General features: G+C 44.7%; 1 protein-coding gene across 4 annotated transcripts in view; it reads right to left on the reverse strand.

The window, feature by feature from the left end:
- kiaa1549lb (KIAA1549-like b) overlaps positions 1-20,639 on the reverse strand; it is a 273,051-nt gene that overhangs the window by 176,469 nt on the left and 75,943 nt on the right. For all 4 annotated transcript variants that reach the window (XM_063061611.1, XM_063061614.1, XM_063061610.1 and 1 more), the window contains 2 exons: positions 8,906-9,021; positions 1,478-1,697 (listed from right to left, as the gene is read on the reverse strand). In XM_063061611.1, the coding sequence (XP_062917681.1) occupies positions 1,478-1,697; positions 8,906-9,021 (336 nt within the window). The remainder of the gene's footprint in view (positions 1-1,477; positions 1,698-8,905; positions 9,022-20,639) is intronic.

Here is a 20,639-nt window from a genome sequence, read left to right on the forward strand (position 1 = left end):
ATTAATGAGAGAGGTCAGGGGAGAATGGCCAGACAGGTTCAAGCGGGTAGGAAGGCAAAGATAATTCAAATGACCATGCACACAACAGCGGTGTGGAGAAGAGCAGCTCTGAACGCACAACATGTCAAACCTTGAGGTGGATGGGCTACAGCAGCAAAAGACCATACCAAGTTCCACTCCTGCAAAGTGGTCACTAAGTGTAGACACCACAATGGATGTTAAGCACTGTTATACTCAGAACGTGGGCCTCTGTACCTTCATCTGCAATTGGATCCTCGACTTCCTAACCAGAAGACCACAATCTGTGCAGATTGGTGATAATATCTCCTCCTCACTGACGATCAAAACAGGTGCACCTCAGGGGTGCGTGCTTAGCCCACTGTTCTTCTCTCTCTGTACCCATGGCTGTGGGGCTAGGCATAGCTCAAATACCATCTGTAGATTTGCTGATGATACAATCATTGTTGGCAGAATCTCAGATGGTGATGAGAGGGCGTACAGGAACGAGATTTACCAGCTAGTTGAGTGGTGTCACAGCAACAACCTTGCTCTCAGCATTAGAAAGACCAAAGAGCTAGTTGTGGATTTCAGAAAGGGTAAGACAAGGGAACTCAAACCAATCCTCATAGCGGGATCAGAAGTGGAGACAGTGTGCAATTTCAGGTTCCTGCATGTCATTATCTCTGAGGACCTAACCTGGACGCAACATATCGATGCAGCTATAAAGAAGGCAAGACAATGGCTATATTTCATTAGGAGTTTGAGGAGATTTAGTTTGTCAACTGAAACATTCAAAAACTTCTACAAATGTACTCTGGAGAGCATTCTGACTGACTGCATCAGCACCTCACATGGGGGGGGGCGCGTAGAGTGGGGAGCAACAGCACAAGATTGAAATAAGTCGCAGAAACTTGTAAAATTAGTCAGCTCTGTCACGGGTACTAGCCTCGTGATATTCAAGACATGAAGAACGTGTCTTTGGAAGGCGGCATCCATCATTTGGGATCCTCACCACCCAGGGCACGCCCTCTTCACACTGTTACATCGGGAAGGAGGTATAGAAGCCTGACGGCACACACTCAACAATTCAGGAACAGCTTCTTCCCTTCTGCCTGCCACCTGAAAGGACATTAAACCCATGAACACTACCTCACTATTTTTATATTTCTGTTATTTTGCTCAACTTAGTTAACTTAACTATTTAATAGAGACATATATATTCATGTAACAGTTTTTTCTTTACATTTATTTGTCATGTAACCGCCCTAAAGTTAAAAAATTTCACCATATGTGCCGAGGATATTAAACCTGATTCTGACTGTGATTCTTTGCTGATTATTTATTCTTTGCACCACTCAATGAAATAGCTATAAGCAGTAAGTTTTATGTCTCATTCTTGAATTCGGGAGAATGACTGGATTGCAAAATCATCAGATCCAAAAAAATCCAAGTAAACTCTTCTTTGCCCAACACTCACCAGTCCTCAGCTGGAACCAGGGAGCTGGGAGCGGGGCCCATGGCGAGGCAGCGATCAGGACTGACTGGATATCAGGGACGTAGTTCTGTAGGTCACGGCTGAGGTTCTCCACACCATAGGCTGTAATCACTTCTGTTACTGTGGTTGGAATGTACACCTCATTCCCACTTACAGCATAAAACCCAATAAAGACCTTGTTCCTTCTGTCGAGACTCTCGATCTGGAAAATACAAAAAATAAAGTTTACTTTGATCACAGATTTTGAAGGGAAGGATTTCTCAATTTTCAGATCCTGAAGCAGCGTTTCAACGCAGTTTTGGTCACCTACCTACAGGAAAGATGTCAATAAGATTGAAAGGGTGTACAGAAAATTTACTAGGAAGCTGCAGAAACTTGATGACCTGAGTTCTAGGGAAAGGTTGAAACGGTTGGGACTTTATTCCCTAGAGCGTAGAGGAATAAGGGGAGATCTGATAGATGCATACAAATTACTTAACTAATTAATTAATTGGAGATACAGGGCAGAATAGGCCCTTCAAGCCTCGACAAGCTTGATTTTTCCCTAACCTAATCACTGGACAAATTACAATGACCAATTAACCTATCTGGTACGTCTTTGGAGTGTGGGAGGAAACCCACAAACTCTTCATGGCGGACATACAGAGACTCGCTATGGAGGATGCTTGAAATGGACTCTGAACTCCGCCGCTCAGAAGTGTAATACCGTCGCGCAAACTGCTATGCTACGGTGGCGCCCATAAGGAGATAGATAGGGTAAGTTCAAGCGGGCTTTTTCCACTGAGGTTGGGTGAGACTAGAACTGGAAATCTTGGCTTAAGGATGAAAGGTGAAGTGCTTAAGGATAACATGCGGGGAAATTTCTTCCCTCAGAGGGTGGTGAGTGTGGAACGAGGTGCCAACTGAAGTGCTGGATGTGGATTCTATTTCAACATTCAAGAGAAATTTGGATAGGTACATGGGTGGGAGGCATAAGGAGGGCCATGGTCCAGGTGTAAGTCAATGGGACTAGGCAGGTTAGTAGTTTGCAATGAGGTAGATGGGCCAAAGGGCCAGTTTTCTATGACTCTACAACTCTAAATCTAAATGATGTCTATACGATTGTGAGGCATAGGGATAGATAGCTGGCTTGTATCTTCTCTCTCCCAGGTTGAAAGGTTTAATATGAGAGGGCATGTATTGAAGGTGAGGACAGTACATTTAAAGGAGATGCCAAAGACAAGAATTTTTACAAAGAGCACGATGGGTGCCAGGAAAGAGCCGCAAGAGGTGGCAGTGAAGGTAAGTATGAAAGAGACATTCAAGAGGTTCTCAGGTAGGTACATTAATGTACAGAGAATGGAGGGATATGGACATTGAGTAGGCAGAAGTGATTAGTTTAATTGGGCATATGATTACTAATTTAATTATTTTGCCACGATATCATGAGCTGAAGGTGTACGGTTCCATACTTCACGTTCTAGGTTCCACGTTCAATACTGCTTGACCCACTGAGTTCTTCTAGTGGAGTGAATGTTGCTGGGGGATGGGATGAATCAATGAACTGACATAGGTGATTGGAGGAAAGTATAGGGGTTGCTAGAGGTAAATTATTTACACAGAGAGTGGAACACGCTGCCCAGGGTGGTGGTAGAGACAGATACATTAGGGACATTTAAGAGACACTCGGACAGACACATGGATGATGGAAAAATGGGGGGCTATGTGAGAGGGAAGGGTTAGATTGATCTTGCAGTCGGTTAAAAGGTTGACATAACATTATGGGCCAAAAGGCCTGCACTGTGCTGTACTGTTCCATGTTCCATGACTCAATGGGCAATATGACCCTCTCCTATTTCTCAAGGAAGTATGGGATGTGAAAGTGGACAGAGGTAGACAGCTTCCTTGAAGTACTAGATAGAAGAACGAGGGGATGAACAGTCTAGGAGATGTAATCTCAGTATTTTTATTCTCTAACTCTGAAAGTTTTAAACACAAAATATAGAAAAAATACATCTGACATAAACAGACACAAGAAGGAACTGAGGTGTTTAAGATTCTGGTAAGATGGCGGATGACAGACAGAAGATCGCAGCAGCCTCTCCAGGTCCAGCAAATGGTGCAAATGTTTTGCTTACAAATTTTTCGTATGATCGCAAGACCCTGTTGGACACTAATAATGTAAAATACTGTAAGTCTGATTCATGACCGAGACTGACAGCTAGGAGTTGCATCGCCTTGGGTTAGTGCACGGACCAGTCCCTCATACCGTGGCATCGCCTGTTTCAGCCACCCGGGGAGGTGGGGGGAGGCACCAGAAGCAGTGTGAGAGAGTGGACTGGAACCCTGCAAGGTTGGAAGGCTAACCCCTGCAGGCCGACTTTCCCATCGGTACTGCTCTCCAACACCCATTCCAGTGGAAAACAAACTGGATTACCTTCATCTGCAGCTGACCCAACGCAAGATGAGCAACTGCTGCGTGCTTGTTCTTGCTGAAATGTGACTCCAGGGTGACATTCCAGGCACCATCATTCTTCGGGCCATGCTGCTCCGGGACTCGTGCTAATGCTACGTTGTTACTGTGTTGGACTTTATCGTAACTATGTGCGCTGTATCGTAACTACGTGCTATGTGTGACTACATGTACTGTGTTTTGCACCTTGTCCGCAGAGGAACAATCCATCGTTTAGCTGCATACATGTGTATGGTTGAATGACAATAAACTCAAACTTCAAGATGCTTAACCACCAGATTCTAAAAGACCATTAAGGAAAGACGATAGCTGCTAGTCTTGCCACTGACAACCACCTCACATCAATAAATAAATGTCAAACTGTCCAAATCCCAAATATTCTTGTTAATTAAAGAGTAGAGTGTGACAAAGTGACAAGATTTCAGTACAGGGTGGCTGATGATGCTGCAAGATTAGAGAATAGCTCTTTCTGAAGCATAGAGTAAGTATTAATGTCAGATCAGGGAATATATCTATATCAGGGAAGTTGTTAATCATAGTGACAAATCCCGCAAAACCTTACGGTTTGTACTGAGGCCCCAGTGAAACAAAATTTCCTGTCTTTCCATTTCGTCACCCATGACCTTCCAACTTTATACTTTATACTTTATTGTCGCCAAACAATTGATACTAGAATGTATAATCATCATAGCGATATTTGATTTTGCACTTCTCTCTGCCTGGATTACAAATCGATAGTAAATATTAAAAATTTAAATTATAAATCATAAATAGATAATAGAAAAATGGAAAGTAAGGTAGTGCAAAAAAACTGAGGTGCAGGTCCGGATATTTGGAGGGTACGGCCCAGATCCGGGTCAGGATCCGTTCAGCAGTCTTATCACAGTTGGAAAGAAGCTGTTCCCAAATCTGGTCGTATGAGTCTTCAAGCTCCTGAGCCTTCTCCCGGAGGGAAGAGGGACAAAAAGTGGGTTAGCTGGGTTGGTCATGTCCTTGATTATCCTGGCAGCACTGCTCCAACAGCGTGCAGTGTAAAGTGAGTCCAAGGGCGGAAGATTGGTTTGTGTGATGTGCTGCACCGTGTTCATGATCGTCTGCAGCTTCTTCGTCTTGGACAGGACAACTTCCATACCAGGTTGAGGTGCACCCTGGAAGAATGCTTTCTACGGTGCATCTATAAAAATTAGTGAGGGTTTTAGGGGACAGGCCAAATTTCTTTAGCTTTCTCAGGAAGTAAAGGCGCTGGTGGGCCTTCTTGGCAGTGGACTCTGCTTGGTTGGACCAAGTCAGGTCATTTGTGATATTGACCCTGAGGAACTTAAAGCTCTTGACCTGCACCACTGATGTAAATTGGGTCGTGCAGTCCGCTACTCCTTCTGAAGTCAACAACCAATTCCTTCGTCTTGCTGACGTTGAGGGATAGGTTATTGTCTTCGCACCATGCCACCAGGTTCTTAATTTCCTCTCTGTACTCAACTCATCATTACCCGAGATACGGCCTACAATTGTTGTGTCATCAGCAAACTTATATATTGAGTTCGATGGAAACTTGGCTACACAATCATGGGTGTACAGTGAGTACAGCAGGGGGCTGAGTACACAGCCTTGTGGGGCAACGGTGCTCAAAGTGATTGTAGAGGAGAGCGTTTCCCCTATTTTTACAGCCTGGGTCCTGTCTGTGAGGAAGCTGAAGATCCAGCTGCAGATCTGAGTGCTAAGGCCCAGGTTCCGGAGCTTAGGAATCAGTTTATTTGGAATGATGGTATTAAAGGCAGAGCTGTAGTCAATGAAAAGGAGCCTTACATATGCATCTTTATTTTCCAGGTGTTCTAAGGAGGAATGTAGGGCCAGAGAGATGGCATCTGCCGTTGACCTGTTGCTCCGGTAGGCGAATTGCAAAGCATTGAGGTTGACAGGTAGGCTGTGGTTGATGTGTGCCATAACCAATCTCTCGAAGCACTTCATAGTAATTGATGTCAAAGCCACAGGTCCATGGTCATTCAGGCATGCCACCTTGCTCTTCTTGGGCACTGGGATTATCGTTGCCTTCTTAAAACACGAGGGGATCTTAGACTGAAGCAAGGAGCAGTTGAAGACGTCAGCAAACACTCCAGCTAGCTCTCTTGCACAGACCCGGAGAACCCATCCCGGGACGCCATTTGGGCCCGTCGCCTTCCTTGGATTTATCTTCAGGAAGGCCCTTCTAACGTCCTCCTCGATAACGATGAATCTCGATGCTACAAGGTCCGGTTTATCTGGAGGGAGCGGGACACTCCTGTTCGAATCTTGCGTAGAATACGTTAAGTTCATCAGGAAGAGAAGCGCCAGAGTTATTGATATTCCCAGCCTTTTCTTTGCGCCCAGTGATTTCATTTAGACCCTGCCATAGGGTCTACTTTTTACCAAATACAGGAATGTCACCAAAGACAAGCAAATTTCAACCATGCAGAGCATTCTAACTGGTTGCAGCACCATCTGTTATGGGAGGGAGCACCGGACAAGATCGGATTAAGCTGCAGAAAGTTGTAGACTTAGTTAGCTCCATCATGGGCACTAGCGTCCCCAGTATCCAGGACATCTTCAAGGAGCGGTGTCTCAAAAATTCAGCATCAATCATGACCCAGGATATGCCATCTTCTCATTGCCACCCTCAGGGACAGGAATGTTCCGCTTGCAAGGATAAGTGCCAGGAGGGACGAATGGAAAGGGAAGTCACTTAGGGAAAGATCCCTGCAGAAAGCAGAAAGTGGGTTGGCGTGGGGGGGAGATGTGCTTGGTGGTGGGATCCCATTGGAGATGGTAGAAGTTACGGAGAAACTCCTTACCTGCCCATCACCTCCTTCTGGTGATCTTCCCTCTTCCCTTTCTTCTATGGCCTTTTGTCCTCTCCTTCTTCAGCCCTTTATTTCTTTCACCAACTGACTTCCCAGCTCTTTAGTTCACCGCTCCCCCCTCTCCAAATTCACCTATCACCTACTACCTTGTGTTTCCTCCTCCCCACCACCCGCCCCCCATCTTCTTACTCTGACCTCGTCTTTTTTCTCCAATTCTGATGAAGGGACTCGGTCTGAATGTACTCTTTTCCATAGATGCTGCCTGGCCTGCTGAGTTCCTTTGTATTTATATATATATACATATAAAACTCAGTTGTGATGTAGGGAGGGGTCTCAACGCTAATTGGCTGCGTGGTGAACGCTGTGTGTTGTGGTCTGGAATTTTGCCCACATTGGCTTCTATGTGGAGAAAACTGTTCACAAGCATCCATCTACATCACTCGGCTATAAGGAAGCATGACCATCTCTCCCATGAAGCTCAAGAGGGGCACAAGTTCAACTGGTCATCAGTGAGAGTCATAGTGCACACAAACACGTGGCATGCAAGAGAATTCATAGAAGCATGGTTTTCCACAAACAATTCCGTCAACAGACATGTAGACCTCGATCCTATTTATCAGCCAATGCGGGCAAAATTCCAGAAAACAACGCACGAAGTTTGCCACGCAACCGATCAACGACGAGACCCCCTCCCTACGTCACAATTGCATTTCCATAATGATGTCAAATCAGCTGATTGATAAGTATATACAGGTCGAGCATTCAGAGGACACACCACAGATGAACAGTGCACTGGTGCTGCCTCCTGGTGACTAAACATTTGCAAATGGATTGCCAAGATTGGAGAATAACTCGACCCAACCAACAGCACCCAAGCTACATATTTCTGAAGTTACTTCCACAATATGAGGAACGTTTGTCCGCTCTTGGACTGTATTCCTTGGAGTTTAGAAGAATGAGGGGAGACCTCATAGAAACATTTCGCATGTTGAAAGGCATGGACAGAGTGGATGTGGCAAAGTTGTTTCACATGATGGGGGAGTCTAGTACGAGAGGGCATGACTTAAGGATTGAAGGGTGCCCTTTCAGAACAGAAATACGAAGGAATTTTTTTAGTCAGAGGGTGGTGAATCTATGGAATTTGTTGCCATGGGCAGCAGTGGAGGCCAAGTCATTGGGTGTATTTAAGGCAGAGATTGATAGGTATCTGAGTAGCCAGGGCATCAAAGGTTATGGTGAGAAGGCAGGGGAGTGGGACTAAATAGGAGAAAATGGATCAGCTCATGATAAAATGGCGGAGCACACTCGATGGGCCGAATGGCCTACTTCTGCTCCTTTGTCTTATGGTCTTATATATGTTACTATATACAACCTTGAGATTCATTTACGGGGAAAAAGAGAGTATTTCAATATAATTTGTGAAAAACGATCCATAAATGAAGAATGCGGTAGTTCTCCTTGTGAATGTATTCAATAGTGTGGAGGGCTTTGTCTGTGATGGACTGGGCTAAGAAAATTTGTCTTATTATGCAAATAAACATAATACTGAGAACATGAGTGAAAAATCCTTGGAAGTGAGTCTGTAGGCCATAGAATCAGTTCAGAGTGGTGTGGAGAGTGAGGTTATCCATGCTGGTTCAGGAGCGTGATGTTTGTAGAGTAATAGCCTGGTGACAGGCTCCTGTACTTCCTTCCTGAGGATAGCAGTGAAAGAGGGCTTGGCCTGGGTAGTGGGGGTCCTTGATAATGGATGTTTCTTTCATGTGGAGGGCTTTGTCTGTGATAGACTGGGCTCTATCCACCATGTTCTGTAGACATTTCCATTTCTGGGCAATTGTACTTCCATACAAGGCCATGATGCAATCAATTAGGACACTCTCCACTGTGCATCTACAGTAGTCTGTCAAAGTCCTTGATGACGTGATGAATTCTGCCTTTTGCTATTGTTTTCTCGTGCACTATCTCTTGACCCGAAACGTCGACTGCTTATTCCCCTCCCCAGATGCTGCTCCAGCACTTTGTGTCTTTTTCAAGATTTCCAGCATCTGCAGAATCTCTTGTGTTTGTGCCAGGGATTTCTAAACCTGGGATCAGAGCTCATGAACACAGAAGGGAAACACTGACCTCTGCACGGATACCATTGCTGAAGAAAGCTCGGTTCAGTGCCTCGTTGAGACCCCGGGTCAAGTTCTGTTTAAACGTTGCATCCACTTGGATTCTTCTCGAAGTCAAAGTCACCACTGAGAAAGGAAGGAAAAAAAAAACAGACAAACTCAAAACACTAGCGGAAGATGGCACAAGGAAACTGGCGGGGTTGTGGATCGTGAGAATGGTTGTCAGAGGATACAATAGGATATACTGTAGATCAGAGACACGAGATTCTGCAGGAGCTGGAAATCTTGAGCACCACACACAAAAATTGCTGAAGGAACTCAGCAAATCATGCAGCATCTCTGGTGAGAAATAAACAGCTGATGTTTCAGGCCAAGACCCTTCAAAGATCACCTCCTGCATTTTGTCCGTGTTACCCATAAACCCTGGAGTTGGCACTCCTCTCCCCTTCCCTCGAGATGGCACTCCTCTCCCCTTCCCTCGAGATGGCACTCCTCTCCCCTTCCCTCGGGAGTTCTCATGACCTGACTCCATCCCCCTCAGTCCCTGGAGCTGCCTCATTAATATCCACAGTGACAGCTTATTACATAGCAGTCACTGTATCCATGCTCCTGATTAATGAGTCATGCCACACATTTCATTAATTGTCTTCAACATTATTAATAATTTTCCAATTCATTCTACACAATGAATTGCATTAGTAATGCGAGGATCAGAGTTGAATATGACCATTGTATCAATTAAGGAAAGAAGTAGGCCATTCCGAGCCAATTGAGCATGCGGTTCCATTTCCTAAGGTCATGACCCTAACCAGTATTACTTATTAACTTATTTACTATTGTATTTATTTGGCGATACAGCGCAGAACAGGCTCTTCCAGCACAACGAGCCACACCGCCCAGCAACCCATCTATTTATCACTAACCTAATCACAGGACAATTTACAATGACCAGTTAACCTACTAACTGGTACGTCTCTGGACTGTGAGAGGAAACCAGAGCACCAGGAGGAAATCCACGCAGTCACTGGGAGAGCGTACAAATTCTTTAAAGATGGCGCTGGAATTGAATTCCAAACTCCGGACTGTCCTGTGCTAACCACTACATGACCATGGCATTCTTCATATTATTTACTTATTCTTTTTTTTGGGGTGTGCACAGTTTGTCTTTTACACATTGGTTGTTTGTTAGTCTTTGCTTGTACGTAGTATTTCATTGATTCTATTGTATTTCTTTGTTCTATGAATCTCAGGGTTGTATATGGTGACACATATGCACTTTGATAATAAGTTTACTTTGAACTTTGATTGTGATGGAATTTGCATTACTAATATCATGTACATTGGGTTGTGGGTGGAGACATGTCTCTACCAAAGGAGGAGTAGGGTGCTCCTTCCCTCTGCTAGCCTGCAGGTCACCCTTGGGCAAGGTGTAGCACCTGCTTCACCCCCTGATCAGGGTCACGTGAATCCATGGGAGCAGGTGGTGGATGGTCGTTTGAGCGACTGGTGCACATCACCAGTCCTGGTTATGCAACCACTGATGTCAGGTAGACAATCTCTGAAGAGTATCGAAAATGGCTGGGGTCACCCGTCTTGTAAAGACACTGCCCAGAAGAAAGCAATGACAAACCACTTCTGTAGAAAAATTTGCCCAGAACAATCATGGTCATGGAAAGACCATGTCATACAAAACAGAACTTCATGAGTAAACAGTGAAAAGCTATCACTTGCATCCCTCCAGATGGATCATCAGTACATCGAAGTCAGTAAAAAGAAAACAGAATGCAGAATATAGTATTACAGTTCTAGAGAAAGTGCAGTACAGGTAGCCAGATAATCCTGCCAACCAACTGGCGAGGGTATTCAAGAACATTTTCAACCTCTCACTGCTACAGGCGGAAGTTCCCACTTGCTTCAAAAAAGCAACAATTAGATCAGTGCCTAAGAACTGCCTTAAAGTCTATCACCCGGTAGCACTCACATCTTCAGTGATGAAATGCTTTTGAGAGGTTGGTCATGACTAGAATGAAATGCCTCAGCAAGAACCTGGACCCATTGCAACTTGTCTATCGCCACAATGGCAGATACAATTTCAATGGCTCTTCATACAGCCATAGAGCACCTGGACAACAAAAACACCTATGTCAGGATGTTGTTCATCGAATATAGTTCAGCACTTAACACCATCATGCCCACACTCCTTATTGAGAAGTTGCAGAACCTGGGCCTCCATACCCCCCTCTGCAATTGGATCCTCGACTTCCTAACCAGATCTGTGTGGATTGTTAATAATCTCTTCTCCTCTTTGACGATCAACAGTAGTGCACCTCAGGGTTGTGTGCTTAGCCCACTACTCTACTCTTTCTATACCTATGACTGTGTGGCTAGGCAAAGCTCAAATACCATCTATAAATTTGCTGATGATACGACCATTGTTGGTAGAATCTCAGATGGAGACGAGAGGGCGTACAGGAGCGAGATATACTGACTAGTGGAGTGGTGTCACAGCAACAACCTGGCACTCAACGTCAGTAAGACAAAAGAGCTGATTGTGGACTTCAGGAAGGGTAAGACGAAGAAACACATACCAATCCACATAGAGGGATCAGAAGTGCAGAGAGTGAGAAGTAGGGTGTCAAAATCTCTGAGGACCTAACCTAGTCCTAAAATATTGATGCAGTTATAAAGAAGGTAAGACAGCGACTATACTTCATTAGGAGTCTGAAGAAATTTCGTAGGTCAACAAATACACTCAAAATCTTCTATAGATGTACCGTGGAGAGCATTCTGACAGGCTACATCACTGTCTGGTTTGGGGTGGGGGGCTACTGCACAGAAGCTGCAGAGGGTTGTAAATTTAGTTGGCTCCATCTTGGGTACTGGCCTACAAAGTACCCAGGACATCTTCAAGGAGCGGTGTCTCAGAAAGGTAGTGTCCATTACTAAGGACCTCCAGCACTCAGGGCATGCCCTTTTCTCACTGTTACCATCAGGTAGGAGGTAGAAAAGCCTGAAGGCACACACTCAGCGATTCAGCAACAGCTTCTTCCCCTCTGCCATCCGATTCCTAAATGGACATTGAACCCATGAACGTGACCTCACTTTTTTAATATATTATTTCTGATTTTTGCACAATTTTTAATCTATTCAATATACATATTCTGTAATCGATTTACTTATTTTATTTATTATTAATATTTTTCTTCTTCTTCAATATTATGCATTGCATTGACCTGCAGCTGCTAAGTTAACAAATTTCACGACACATGCCAGTGATAATAAGCTTGATTCTGATTCTGACCATGGTGAGGTACACTGGGAGATCAAGAGGTTTAGCGTATGAGAGGCTGGTTCAGGATTCTGACAGTAGCAGTAGTGGGATCACTCGAGTGGAGTACGATGTTCTCCTAAGAGGTTGTCTATTGGTGGGTCACAGAGTCATAGCGTCATAAAAAAGTAGAAGCAGGCTCTTCAGCCCATCCACGAGGAATCTGCAGATGCTGGAAATTGAAGCAACACACATAAAAAATGCTGGTGAATGCAGCAGGCCAGGCAGCATCTATAGGAAGAAGTACAGTTGACGTTTCGGGCCGAGACCCAAAACGTCGACTGTACCTCTTCCCATAGATTCTGCCTGGCCTGCTGCGTTCTTCAGCCCATCTAGCCTCTGCTGAAACTGCCTGGTCCCATTGACCTGCACCTGGACCACAGCCCTCCGTACCCTACCATCCATGTACTTTTCAACTCGGGCCCTCAGGGACTGTAGATACACATATGTTAGACTGCATTCCCTTAATGGAGAAAGCCTCTGCGTGACGTTGTTTAATGTGGGGAGGCTGATACACAGGGAGCCACCACACAGTCCTTGACAGATTGAGGTCAAGGTCCAGTGCCATGGAATGCAAGACGACTGGGGACCCTTCTCTGCTGAAGCCTTCCTCCATCTTCACTGCCATTGGAATGTGTCAACATCACCCACCAGCTCAACTGTTGAGGTCTTGGTTGGAACACACTTTGTCTTGAAGCTCTCACTTGACCTTACCGCCATGGGTGACCGTACCATGGGCTAAGCTGCAGATGACATCACTCTTGGGATCTCAGAAACTCACAAACCTCCCCAACACAAGGTGATGATCCTTGGAGAAGAAAGGTTCTGATAACAGTGGGAGAGACGTTGTCCTTGAGCCTGGTGGTTTGTGCTCTGAAGCTTTCGTATCTTTGACCTGATGGTGGGAGAAGACTGTCCAGGGTTGGAGAGGCCCTTGATTATGTTGGCTGCTTTACTGAGGCAGCAGAAAGTGCAGATGGAGCCAATGGAGTGGACATTGTTTGCGTTATAGACTGGGCTGCATTCACAACTTTGCCACTTCCTGCAACCTTGGTCAGAGCAATTCAACTCCCTGTTCTTGTCTGTCTGTGGTAACATTTCACCTCCTTGCTTATCAGGAATGTGTAATGACACTCCAGTAATATGTTGTATAACCACTTAGAAACCCAAATGGCCCCTCAAGAAGGTGGCATCCACCGTGAATTGCCCTCACCACCCAGGACATATCCCCTTCTGATTACTACCATTGGGGAGGCGATACAATACTGTGCAAATGCCTTAGGCATTTATATATAGCTTATATATAGCCTAAGGCTTTTGCACAGTACTGTATTTGTCAATGTAGAGCAGAGAGCGAGCTTGTAAATCTGGCACGATGCTGGGAATGGCAAGGGTGATGTAGCGCAGGAGGTGTGTGGGACAGGTGGCAGAGAAAGAGTGCCAGGGACAGGATGGGGTGGGGAAGTGTTGTGGGTGCAGACACACCCAGCCCTGAGACACAGGCAAGGTCATTTGACTCCAAACAAATGGTTTATTGATCATTACAGAATTTCTTTCTGGTGCTTCCCTCTCCCTCCCCTTTTCTCAACCATGATTCCCCTCTCCCTGCCCCTTTCCCACTCTCAGTCCACAATAGAAACCCACATCAGAATCAGGTTTATCATCACTCACATTTGTTATGAATTTTTTTTTGCGGCAGCAGTACAGTGCAATACATAAAATTACTACAGTACTGTGCAAAAATCGCAGGCACACTAGCTATATATATATATAATAACGTATATGTGCCTAAGACTTGTTCTCAACATTTTAGCAACAGGTTCTTCCCTTCTATTATCAGATTTCTGAACAAGCTATAAACTCACATACAGCACTTCACAATTCCTCTTTTGTACTATTTACAGTATCTACTTATTCCTTATTTTTTTTATGTCTTAGTCATAGAAAAGTACAGCACAGAAACAGGCCCTTCAGCCCACCTAGTCCATGCCCAGCCATTTAAACTGCCTGGTTCCATCACCCTGCACACTGAGCATAACCCTCAATACCGCTACTATCCATGTACCTATCCAAACTTCTCTTAAATGTTGAAATCGAGCTCGCATGCACCACTTGTGTTAGCACACTTTTACCCTCTGAGTAAAGTTTCCCCTCATGTTCCTCTTAAACATTTCACCTTTCACCCTTAACCCATGACCTCCAGTAGTAGTCCCACCCAACCTCCGAGGAAAAAGCCTGCGTGCATTTAATCTATCTGTACCCCTCATAATTTTGTATATCTCTATCAAATCTCCTCTCAATTTTCTATGTTCTGAGGAATAAAGTCCTAACCTAATCAATCTTTCCTTATAACTCAGGTCCTCCTGACTCATCAACATCCTTGTAAATTTTCTCTCTACTCTTTCAACCTTATTTGCCTCTTTCCTGTAGGTAGGTGTCCAAAACTACACACAATACTCCAAATTAGGCCTCATCAACGTCATATGTTGTTGTCTTATGCAACTTCAACATAACATCCCATCTCCTGTACTCAATACTTTAATTTATGAAGGTCTAAAGTGCCTAAAGCTTGCTTAACAACCCTGTCAATCAGTGATACTACTTTCAAAGAATCATGAACCTGGATTCCCAGATCCCTTTGTTCTACCACACTTCTCCGTGCCCTACCATTTACTACGTAAGACTTACCCTGGTTGGTCCTACCAAAGTACAAAACCTCGCACTTGTCTGCATTAAATTCCATCTGCCATTTTTCAGCCCATTTTTCCAGCTGCTGCAGATCCTGCTGCAAGCCACAATAGTCTTCCTCATTGTCCACTACTCCCTCAATCTTTGTGTCATCCACAAACTTGCTGATCCGGTTCACCACATTATCATCCAGATCATTGATATAGATGACAAACAACAAAGGACTCAGCACCAATCCCTGCAGCACTCTTCTAGTCACAGGCCTCCAGTCAGAGAAGCAACCATCTACTACCACTCTCTGTCTTCTCCCGTGAACCCAATGCCTGATCCAAGTTACTGGTAAGTTCCTCAAAAAACTCTTTAAGAATAATTAGACATGATCTACCATGCACAAAACCATGTTGATTGTCCTCAATCAGTCCATCTTTATTCAAATAGTCATATATCTGCTCCCTTAGAATACCTTCCAATAACTTTCCCACAATCAATGTCAGGCTCACCGGCCTATAATTTCCTGGTTTATTTTTAGAGCTTTTCTTAAAAAGCAGACCAACTTTATCTCTCAGGATGATTAAGCATCTCTGTTGGGCCCCCGGCAATCTCTGCACTTGCCTCCCACAGAGTCCAAGGGAACACCTTGAGGATTTATCCATTCTTATTTGCCTCAAGACAGCAAACACCTACTCCTCTGTAATCTGTAGAGTCCATGAACTTTTACCTTACTTCTATAGACTGGCCATCTCCTGATTAAATACAGATGCAAAAAATGCATTTTAGATCTCCTCCATCTCTTTTGACTCTATGCATGGATTACCATTCTGATTTTCTAGAGGGTCAATTTTGTCCCTTGCAATCCTTTTGCTCTTAACATATGCAAAATCCCTTAGGATTCTCCTTCACCTTGTCTGCTTAGGCAACTTCATGCCTTCCTTTAGCCCTCATGGCAGTCCCGCCCCTCCTGCAACCAAGTCTCACTAATGGCTACAATATCGTAATTCCAGGTGTTGATCCATGCCCTGAGCTCACCTACCTATCCTACGATACCTCTTGCATTAAAATATATGCAGCTCAGGACGCTGGTCGCACCATGCTCAACCTTTTGATTCCTGACTTTGTCTGAGGTCTAAACAACATTTGTCTCCACAACTTCTCCACTGACTGTTCTGACACTCTGGTCCCCATTTGTTGTCTTGCAAGACAACAAATTTCATGACATATGTCCGTGATAATAAACATCATTCAGACTCAGATTTATCTGGTGCACCAGCTGACATTCCCCATAGATCCGACTTTTCACACTCCCCATCCACTCACTGAGACCCTGGGGTCGCTTTGCTCCCTTCCGGCACCTGTTACCGACGCGCGGTAACAAATTACAAAAAAAAAATTAACCAAGCAGCACAACTTGAGAGGAAACTGGATTTCCAAAGAGACAAACAGGCGGAGAATGTACAAATTCAAAAGCCCGAAGGTGGATCGGAGGTCCGAATGTCAAGGCACAACGGATGAACCCCGAGTCTGCTTGGGAAGTGAAAGGCCCAAAGTCTGCAAACCCACGAGGCCAGCAGAGGCTGGAGGCTGGAGGCCGAAGACAGCTCGTCCTGGGGTTAGAGGACTGTGAATGTGCTTGGGTGAGTGTGTGGATAGGAGGAAAGGGGGCTTGTTTGCCATCGTTGGTTTGGTGCTCACTGTGTTCTGGGTTGTTATGCTGAGCACGTGAGCATTCTGGGCAGGTGTTCAGTGCCGTCCGCCTGCATCTGACCGGTCTCCCTCTCTTCTCACTGCTACCGTCAGGCAGGAGGTGCGGGAATCTTGGGTCTTATGCTGTCAGCAGGTTTGGGAGCCTTTGTTGCCCTACAGCTGTCGGGCTCCGGGACTGGCTTCACTCGCCTCAGGGCTGAACATAGCTGTGGAGTCACTTTCGGGGACTCTGCAATTCATGTTTCATGTGCCTTACTTTACCTGTTTTGACCGTTTGTGTGATTTGTCCTCTTTTGAAAATTGGATAACGTGGTAGTCTTGCATGTGCATTTTGGTGAATTCTATTGCATTTCTTTGTTTTGTGGCTGCCTTCATAAGGTGAATCTCAAGGTTGTATATGGTACACATTCTTAGATAATAAATTTGAACTTTGAACTCCAACTCCTAACCTGGTGTGGAGGCCAACTTCGTTCATCACTACTCAGGCAGGAAGCCTGCCGGTTCAGTTAAGGTGAGACCAGCAGAGGAACAGGAAAAAGTCATTCCAGTTCCTCAAACTTGTCCTGACACTTATCCAATCTGTATCCAAACATCACCCTTCATGCTATGTATACAAATCCACGTACTCCAGCCTAACAAAGCTTTGTCAACCTCAGTATTAATGTTACACTGATCTCCAAGTACGAAGTGTTTCTGGAAGGGAATGTTCCAGATATCCATTGACCTTGACATGAAGAATTATATAATTTCTACCTTGCTGTTATTGGACTCTTGAATAACCTCTCACTTGAGTATCATGTTCTTTTCTGGTTGCCTCATTATAGGAAGGATGCGGAGGCTTTAGAGAGGGCTCAGAGGAGGTTAACCAGGATGCTACCTGGATTAGATCTCGTGAGGAGAGATCGAGCGAGCAAAGGCTTTTCTCCTTGGAGTGAAGGAGGATGAGAGGTGATTTGATAAAGGTGATAAGAGGCATAGATAGATAGAGGACTTTCCCCCATGACAGAAACGGCTAATGCAAGAGGGTTACATTTTAAGGTGATTGGAGGAAACTATAGGGGGAGACATCAGAGGCAGGGTTTTTTTTTTGACACAGAGTGGTAGGTGAGTGGAATGTGCTACCAGGGGTCGTGGGAGAGGCAACTACATTATTGAGATATCTAAGACTGGTAGACACAGGCATGAAAGAAAATGAAGGGCTATGTGGGAGGGAAGGGTTAGATTGATCTTGGAACAGGATAATAATCGGCACAGCACAGTGGGCTGAAGTGATTGCATTTTGCTGTACTATCTTGTGTTCTTATGCTGCCACCAACAACACAACTTATGCCAGTGATAATAAACCTGATTGTGATTCTCATTCTGAAAATTTCTTTAGATCCGTCTCACCTCATTCTTAATATTTCGTTACCACACTTTCACTTTACTCAGCCTTTCTACAATGTCCATGTTCACAGGACAATACAGCAGGGAAACAGGCCATTCGGCCCAACTTAACCATGCTGAGCAAAATGTCTATATCCCTTTTGTCTGCATTTGGCCCATATCTATCTAAACTATGGGTTCAGAACCTGGAATCCACGGGCCACTTGCTTAATGGCATTGGTCCATGGCATTAAAAAGGTGGGGAACTCCTGATCTAAACCTTTTCAATTCTTCTATGTGTCAGTACACATAGTTGTTATTCTCTTCGAGTACACAAGGGACCAGTCTCTTATTCTGCATTTGTTTTAAAGATTTAACATTTCAACAACTCAGAAATCTTCTGCCAGGTTTTGATTCTCTCTGGGACACCATTACTACAACTCTACGCTGGACGTTCCCAAGCCTGGCTATAAAACAAGGAGGTTGGGCATAGTGTTAACAACCTCACCCTGTCAAAACCCAGAGCTACAGAAGCTCCAAAGACCTCATCCCTGGGAGAGGAAGGATCTTCGATGGGCTGGCCCAGGGCAGAGGACTCTGATTAGCTGCTGTCAGTAACCTCTGCCTCAGTAAGGGTGGTGGGCTTAGGAAGAAGACACCATTACTATAGTGTCCAATCAATTCCCAACTGAGCAAAGCAATGAAAGAAACAAAACTGTAAAAATGTTGGCTAATCGAGTAGAAGAGATGTTTTTAGAAATTAAATCGAGCTGGAATTCTGCTGAGGAAAATGTGATGAAGCAGCTGAGACCATGACCTTACACTTGTTGTGCAAGAAGAGAGCAATTGGTCATTCCTTTGCTTAACAGGACATCACAAGAAGCCATGTTCCTCTATTGACCGGCAGGCTTTGACCAGAACCAAAGGCTTGTTATGGACTTAACCCAGCTCAGCTCTGAAATACAGTGGATTCTGGTTACTTTTACTTTCTTTATGCACTACCTATTTAATTTAACTTATATACTGCAGATATATATTTTTACTGTAATTTACAGTTTATTTTTATGTATTACACTGTATTGATCTCTTGCAATACAAAATCAATTGCTCTCTTCTTGCACAGCAAGTGTAAGGTCATGGTCTCAGCTGCTTCATCACATTTTCCTCAGCAGAATTCCAGCTCAATTTAATTTCTAAAACATCTCTTCTTACTTGACGAATGCTCCGGATGGCTCTTGACATGAGTTGGCAACAGCATATGACAAACATCGAGCTCTATGACGACCTACCGATGCTCACCACTAAAATCGAGGTGAGAAGACTGCAACTAGCGGGGCACTGTCTACGCCACCCCGAGCTACCTGCCAGCCTAGTCATCATATGGGAGGCCGAGCACGGGAGGATGAACCCTGGGCACCCTCCCAAGACTATGGTCAACACGCTCCTAGAAGACAGCGGTGCGGCTAATGTAGATGAACTGAACACACTGATGAGGGAGAGAGAGAAGTGGAGAGTCCATCATCATGCCCGACACCAGCCCCCTAGGCCTGAGCTGACGTAGTAGTAGCATTACACTGTACTGCTGCCACAAAGCAACAAATTTCATGACATAACTTGGTAATATTAAACCTGATTCTGATTCTGACTGGGACAAATTGAAACCAGTACATTTTGGCCTAATTAAGCGGCTGCCCCAATTAGCTGAAGTTTTATGGAAACAGTGTTGGCACGTGGCCAAGTGGTTAAGGCGTCGGTCTAGTGATCTGAAGGTCGCTAGTTTGAGCCTCAGCTGAGGCAGCGTGTTGTGTCCTTGAGCAAGGCACTTAACCACACATTGCTCTGCGACGATACCGGTACCAAGCTGTATCGGCCCTAGTGCCCTTCCCTTGGACAACATCGGGGTCGTAGAGAGGGGAGACTCGCAGCATGGGCAACTGCCAGTCTTCCACACAACCTTGCCCAGGCTTGCGTCCTGGAAACCTTCCATGGCGCAAATCCATGGACTCACGAGACTAATGGATGCCTATAGAAATAGTTAAAAAGTTGTAAAAAAGACAAACTATTGTTCAACTGAATAACACATTATGTATTTAATTGAAATACAGAACAAATTAGAACACTACCAATGCTACTAGAGCACTATAAAATTGTGTATTAGCTCTTAATAGTTATCGATGGAGAAATTCATCTAGTGTATGCTGCCATGTTCTTTTGATTGATGGTAAATGAACAAAATCAGTATAGGCACCTAGTGCAGATAATGGACTTCCTTTATTGCCTTCCTGCATGAGGTAGTGTCAAAAATCACGGCTTTTTAATTCGGCGTCTGTCAGATCAAATGAATAAAATAACAGAAGAACACGCAGCTGATGCTATTTAAAAATGGTTCGCTCTAAGCACACCAAGGTGAGGCCGTACCAGAGCCTTGTTCTGTCCACACTCCTGTACGGTTCAGAATGCTGGTGTATGACAGAGAACGGCCTTGCCAAGTTGTTGTCATTCCACACCATGAGCCTCGGGAGGATCCTCTGTATCTTCTGGCCACAATGGACCTCCAGCCACGCCCTCCTCATTCAGTGACATGACCACAATCATCACGTGGAAACATTGGAGATGGATTGGGCATATGATGAAAAGGGAGACCAACTCCATCAGCAAGTCA

Source organism: Mobula hypostoma, chromosome 11 (assembly GCF_963921235.1).
Source record: "Mobula hypostoma chromosome 11, sMobHyp1.1, whole genome shotgun sequence".
In the NCBI taxonomy this organism is placed as follows: domain Eukaryota; kingdom Metazoa; phylum Chordata; class Chondrichthyes; order Myliobatiformes; family Myliobatidae; genus Mobula; species Mobula hypostoma.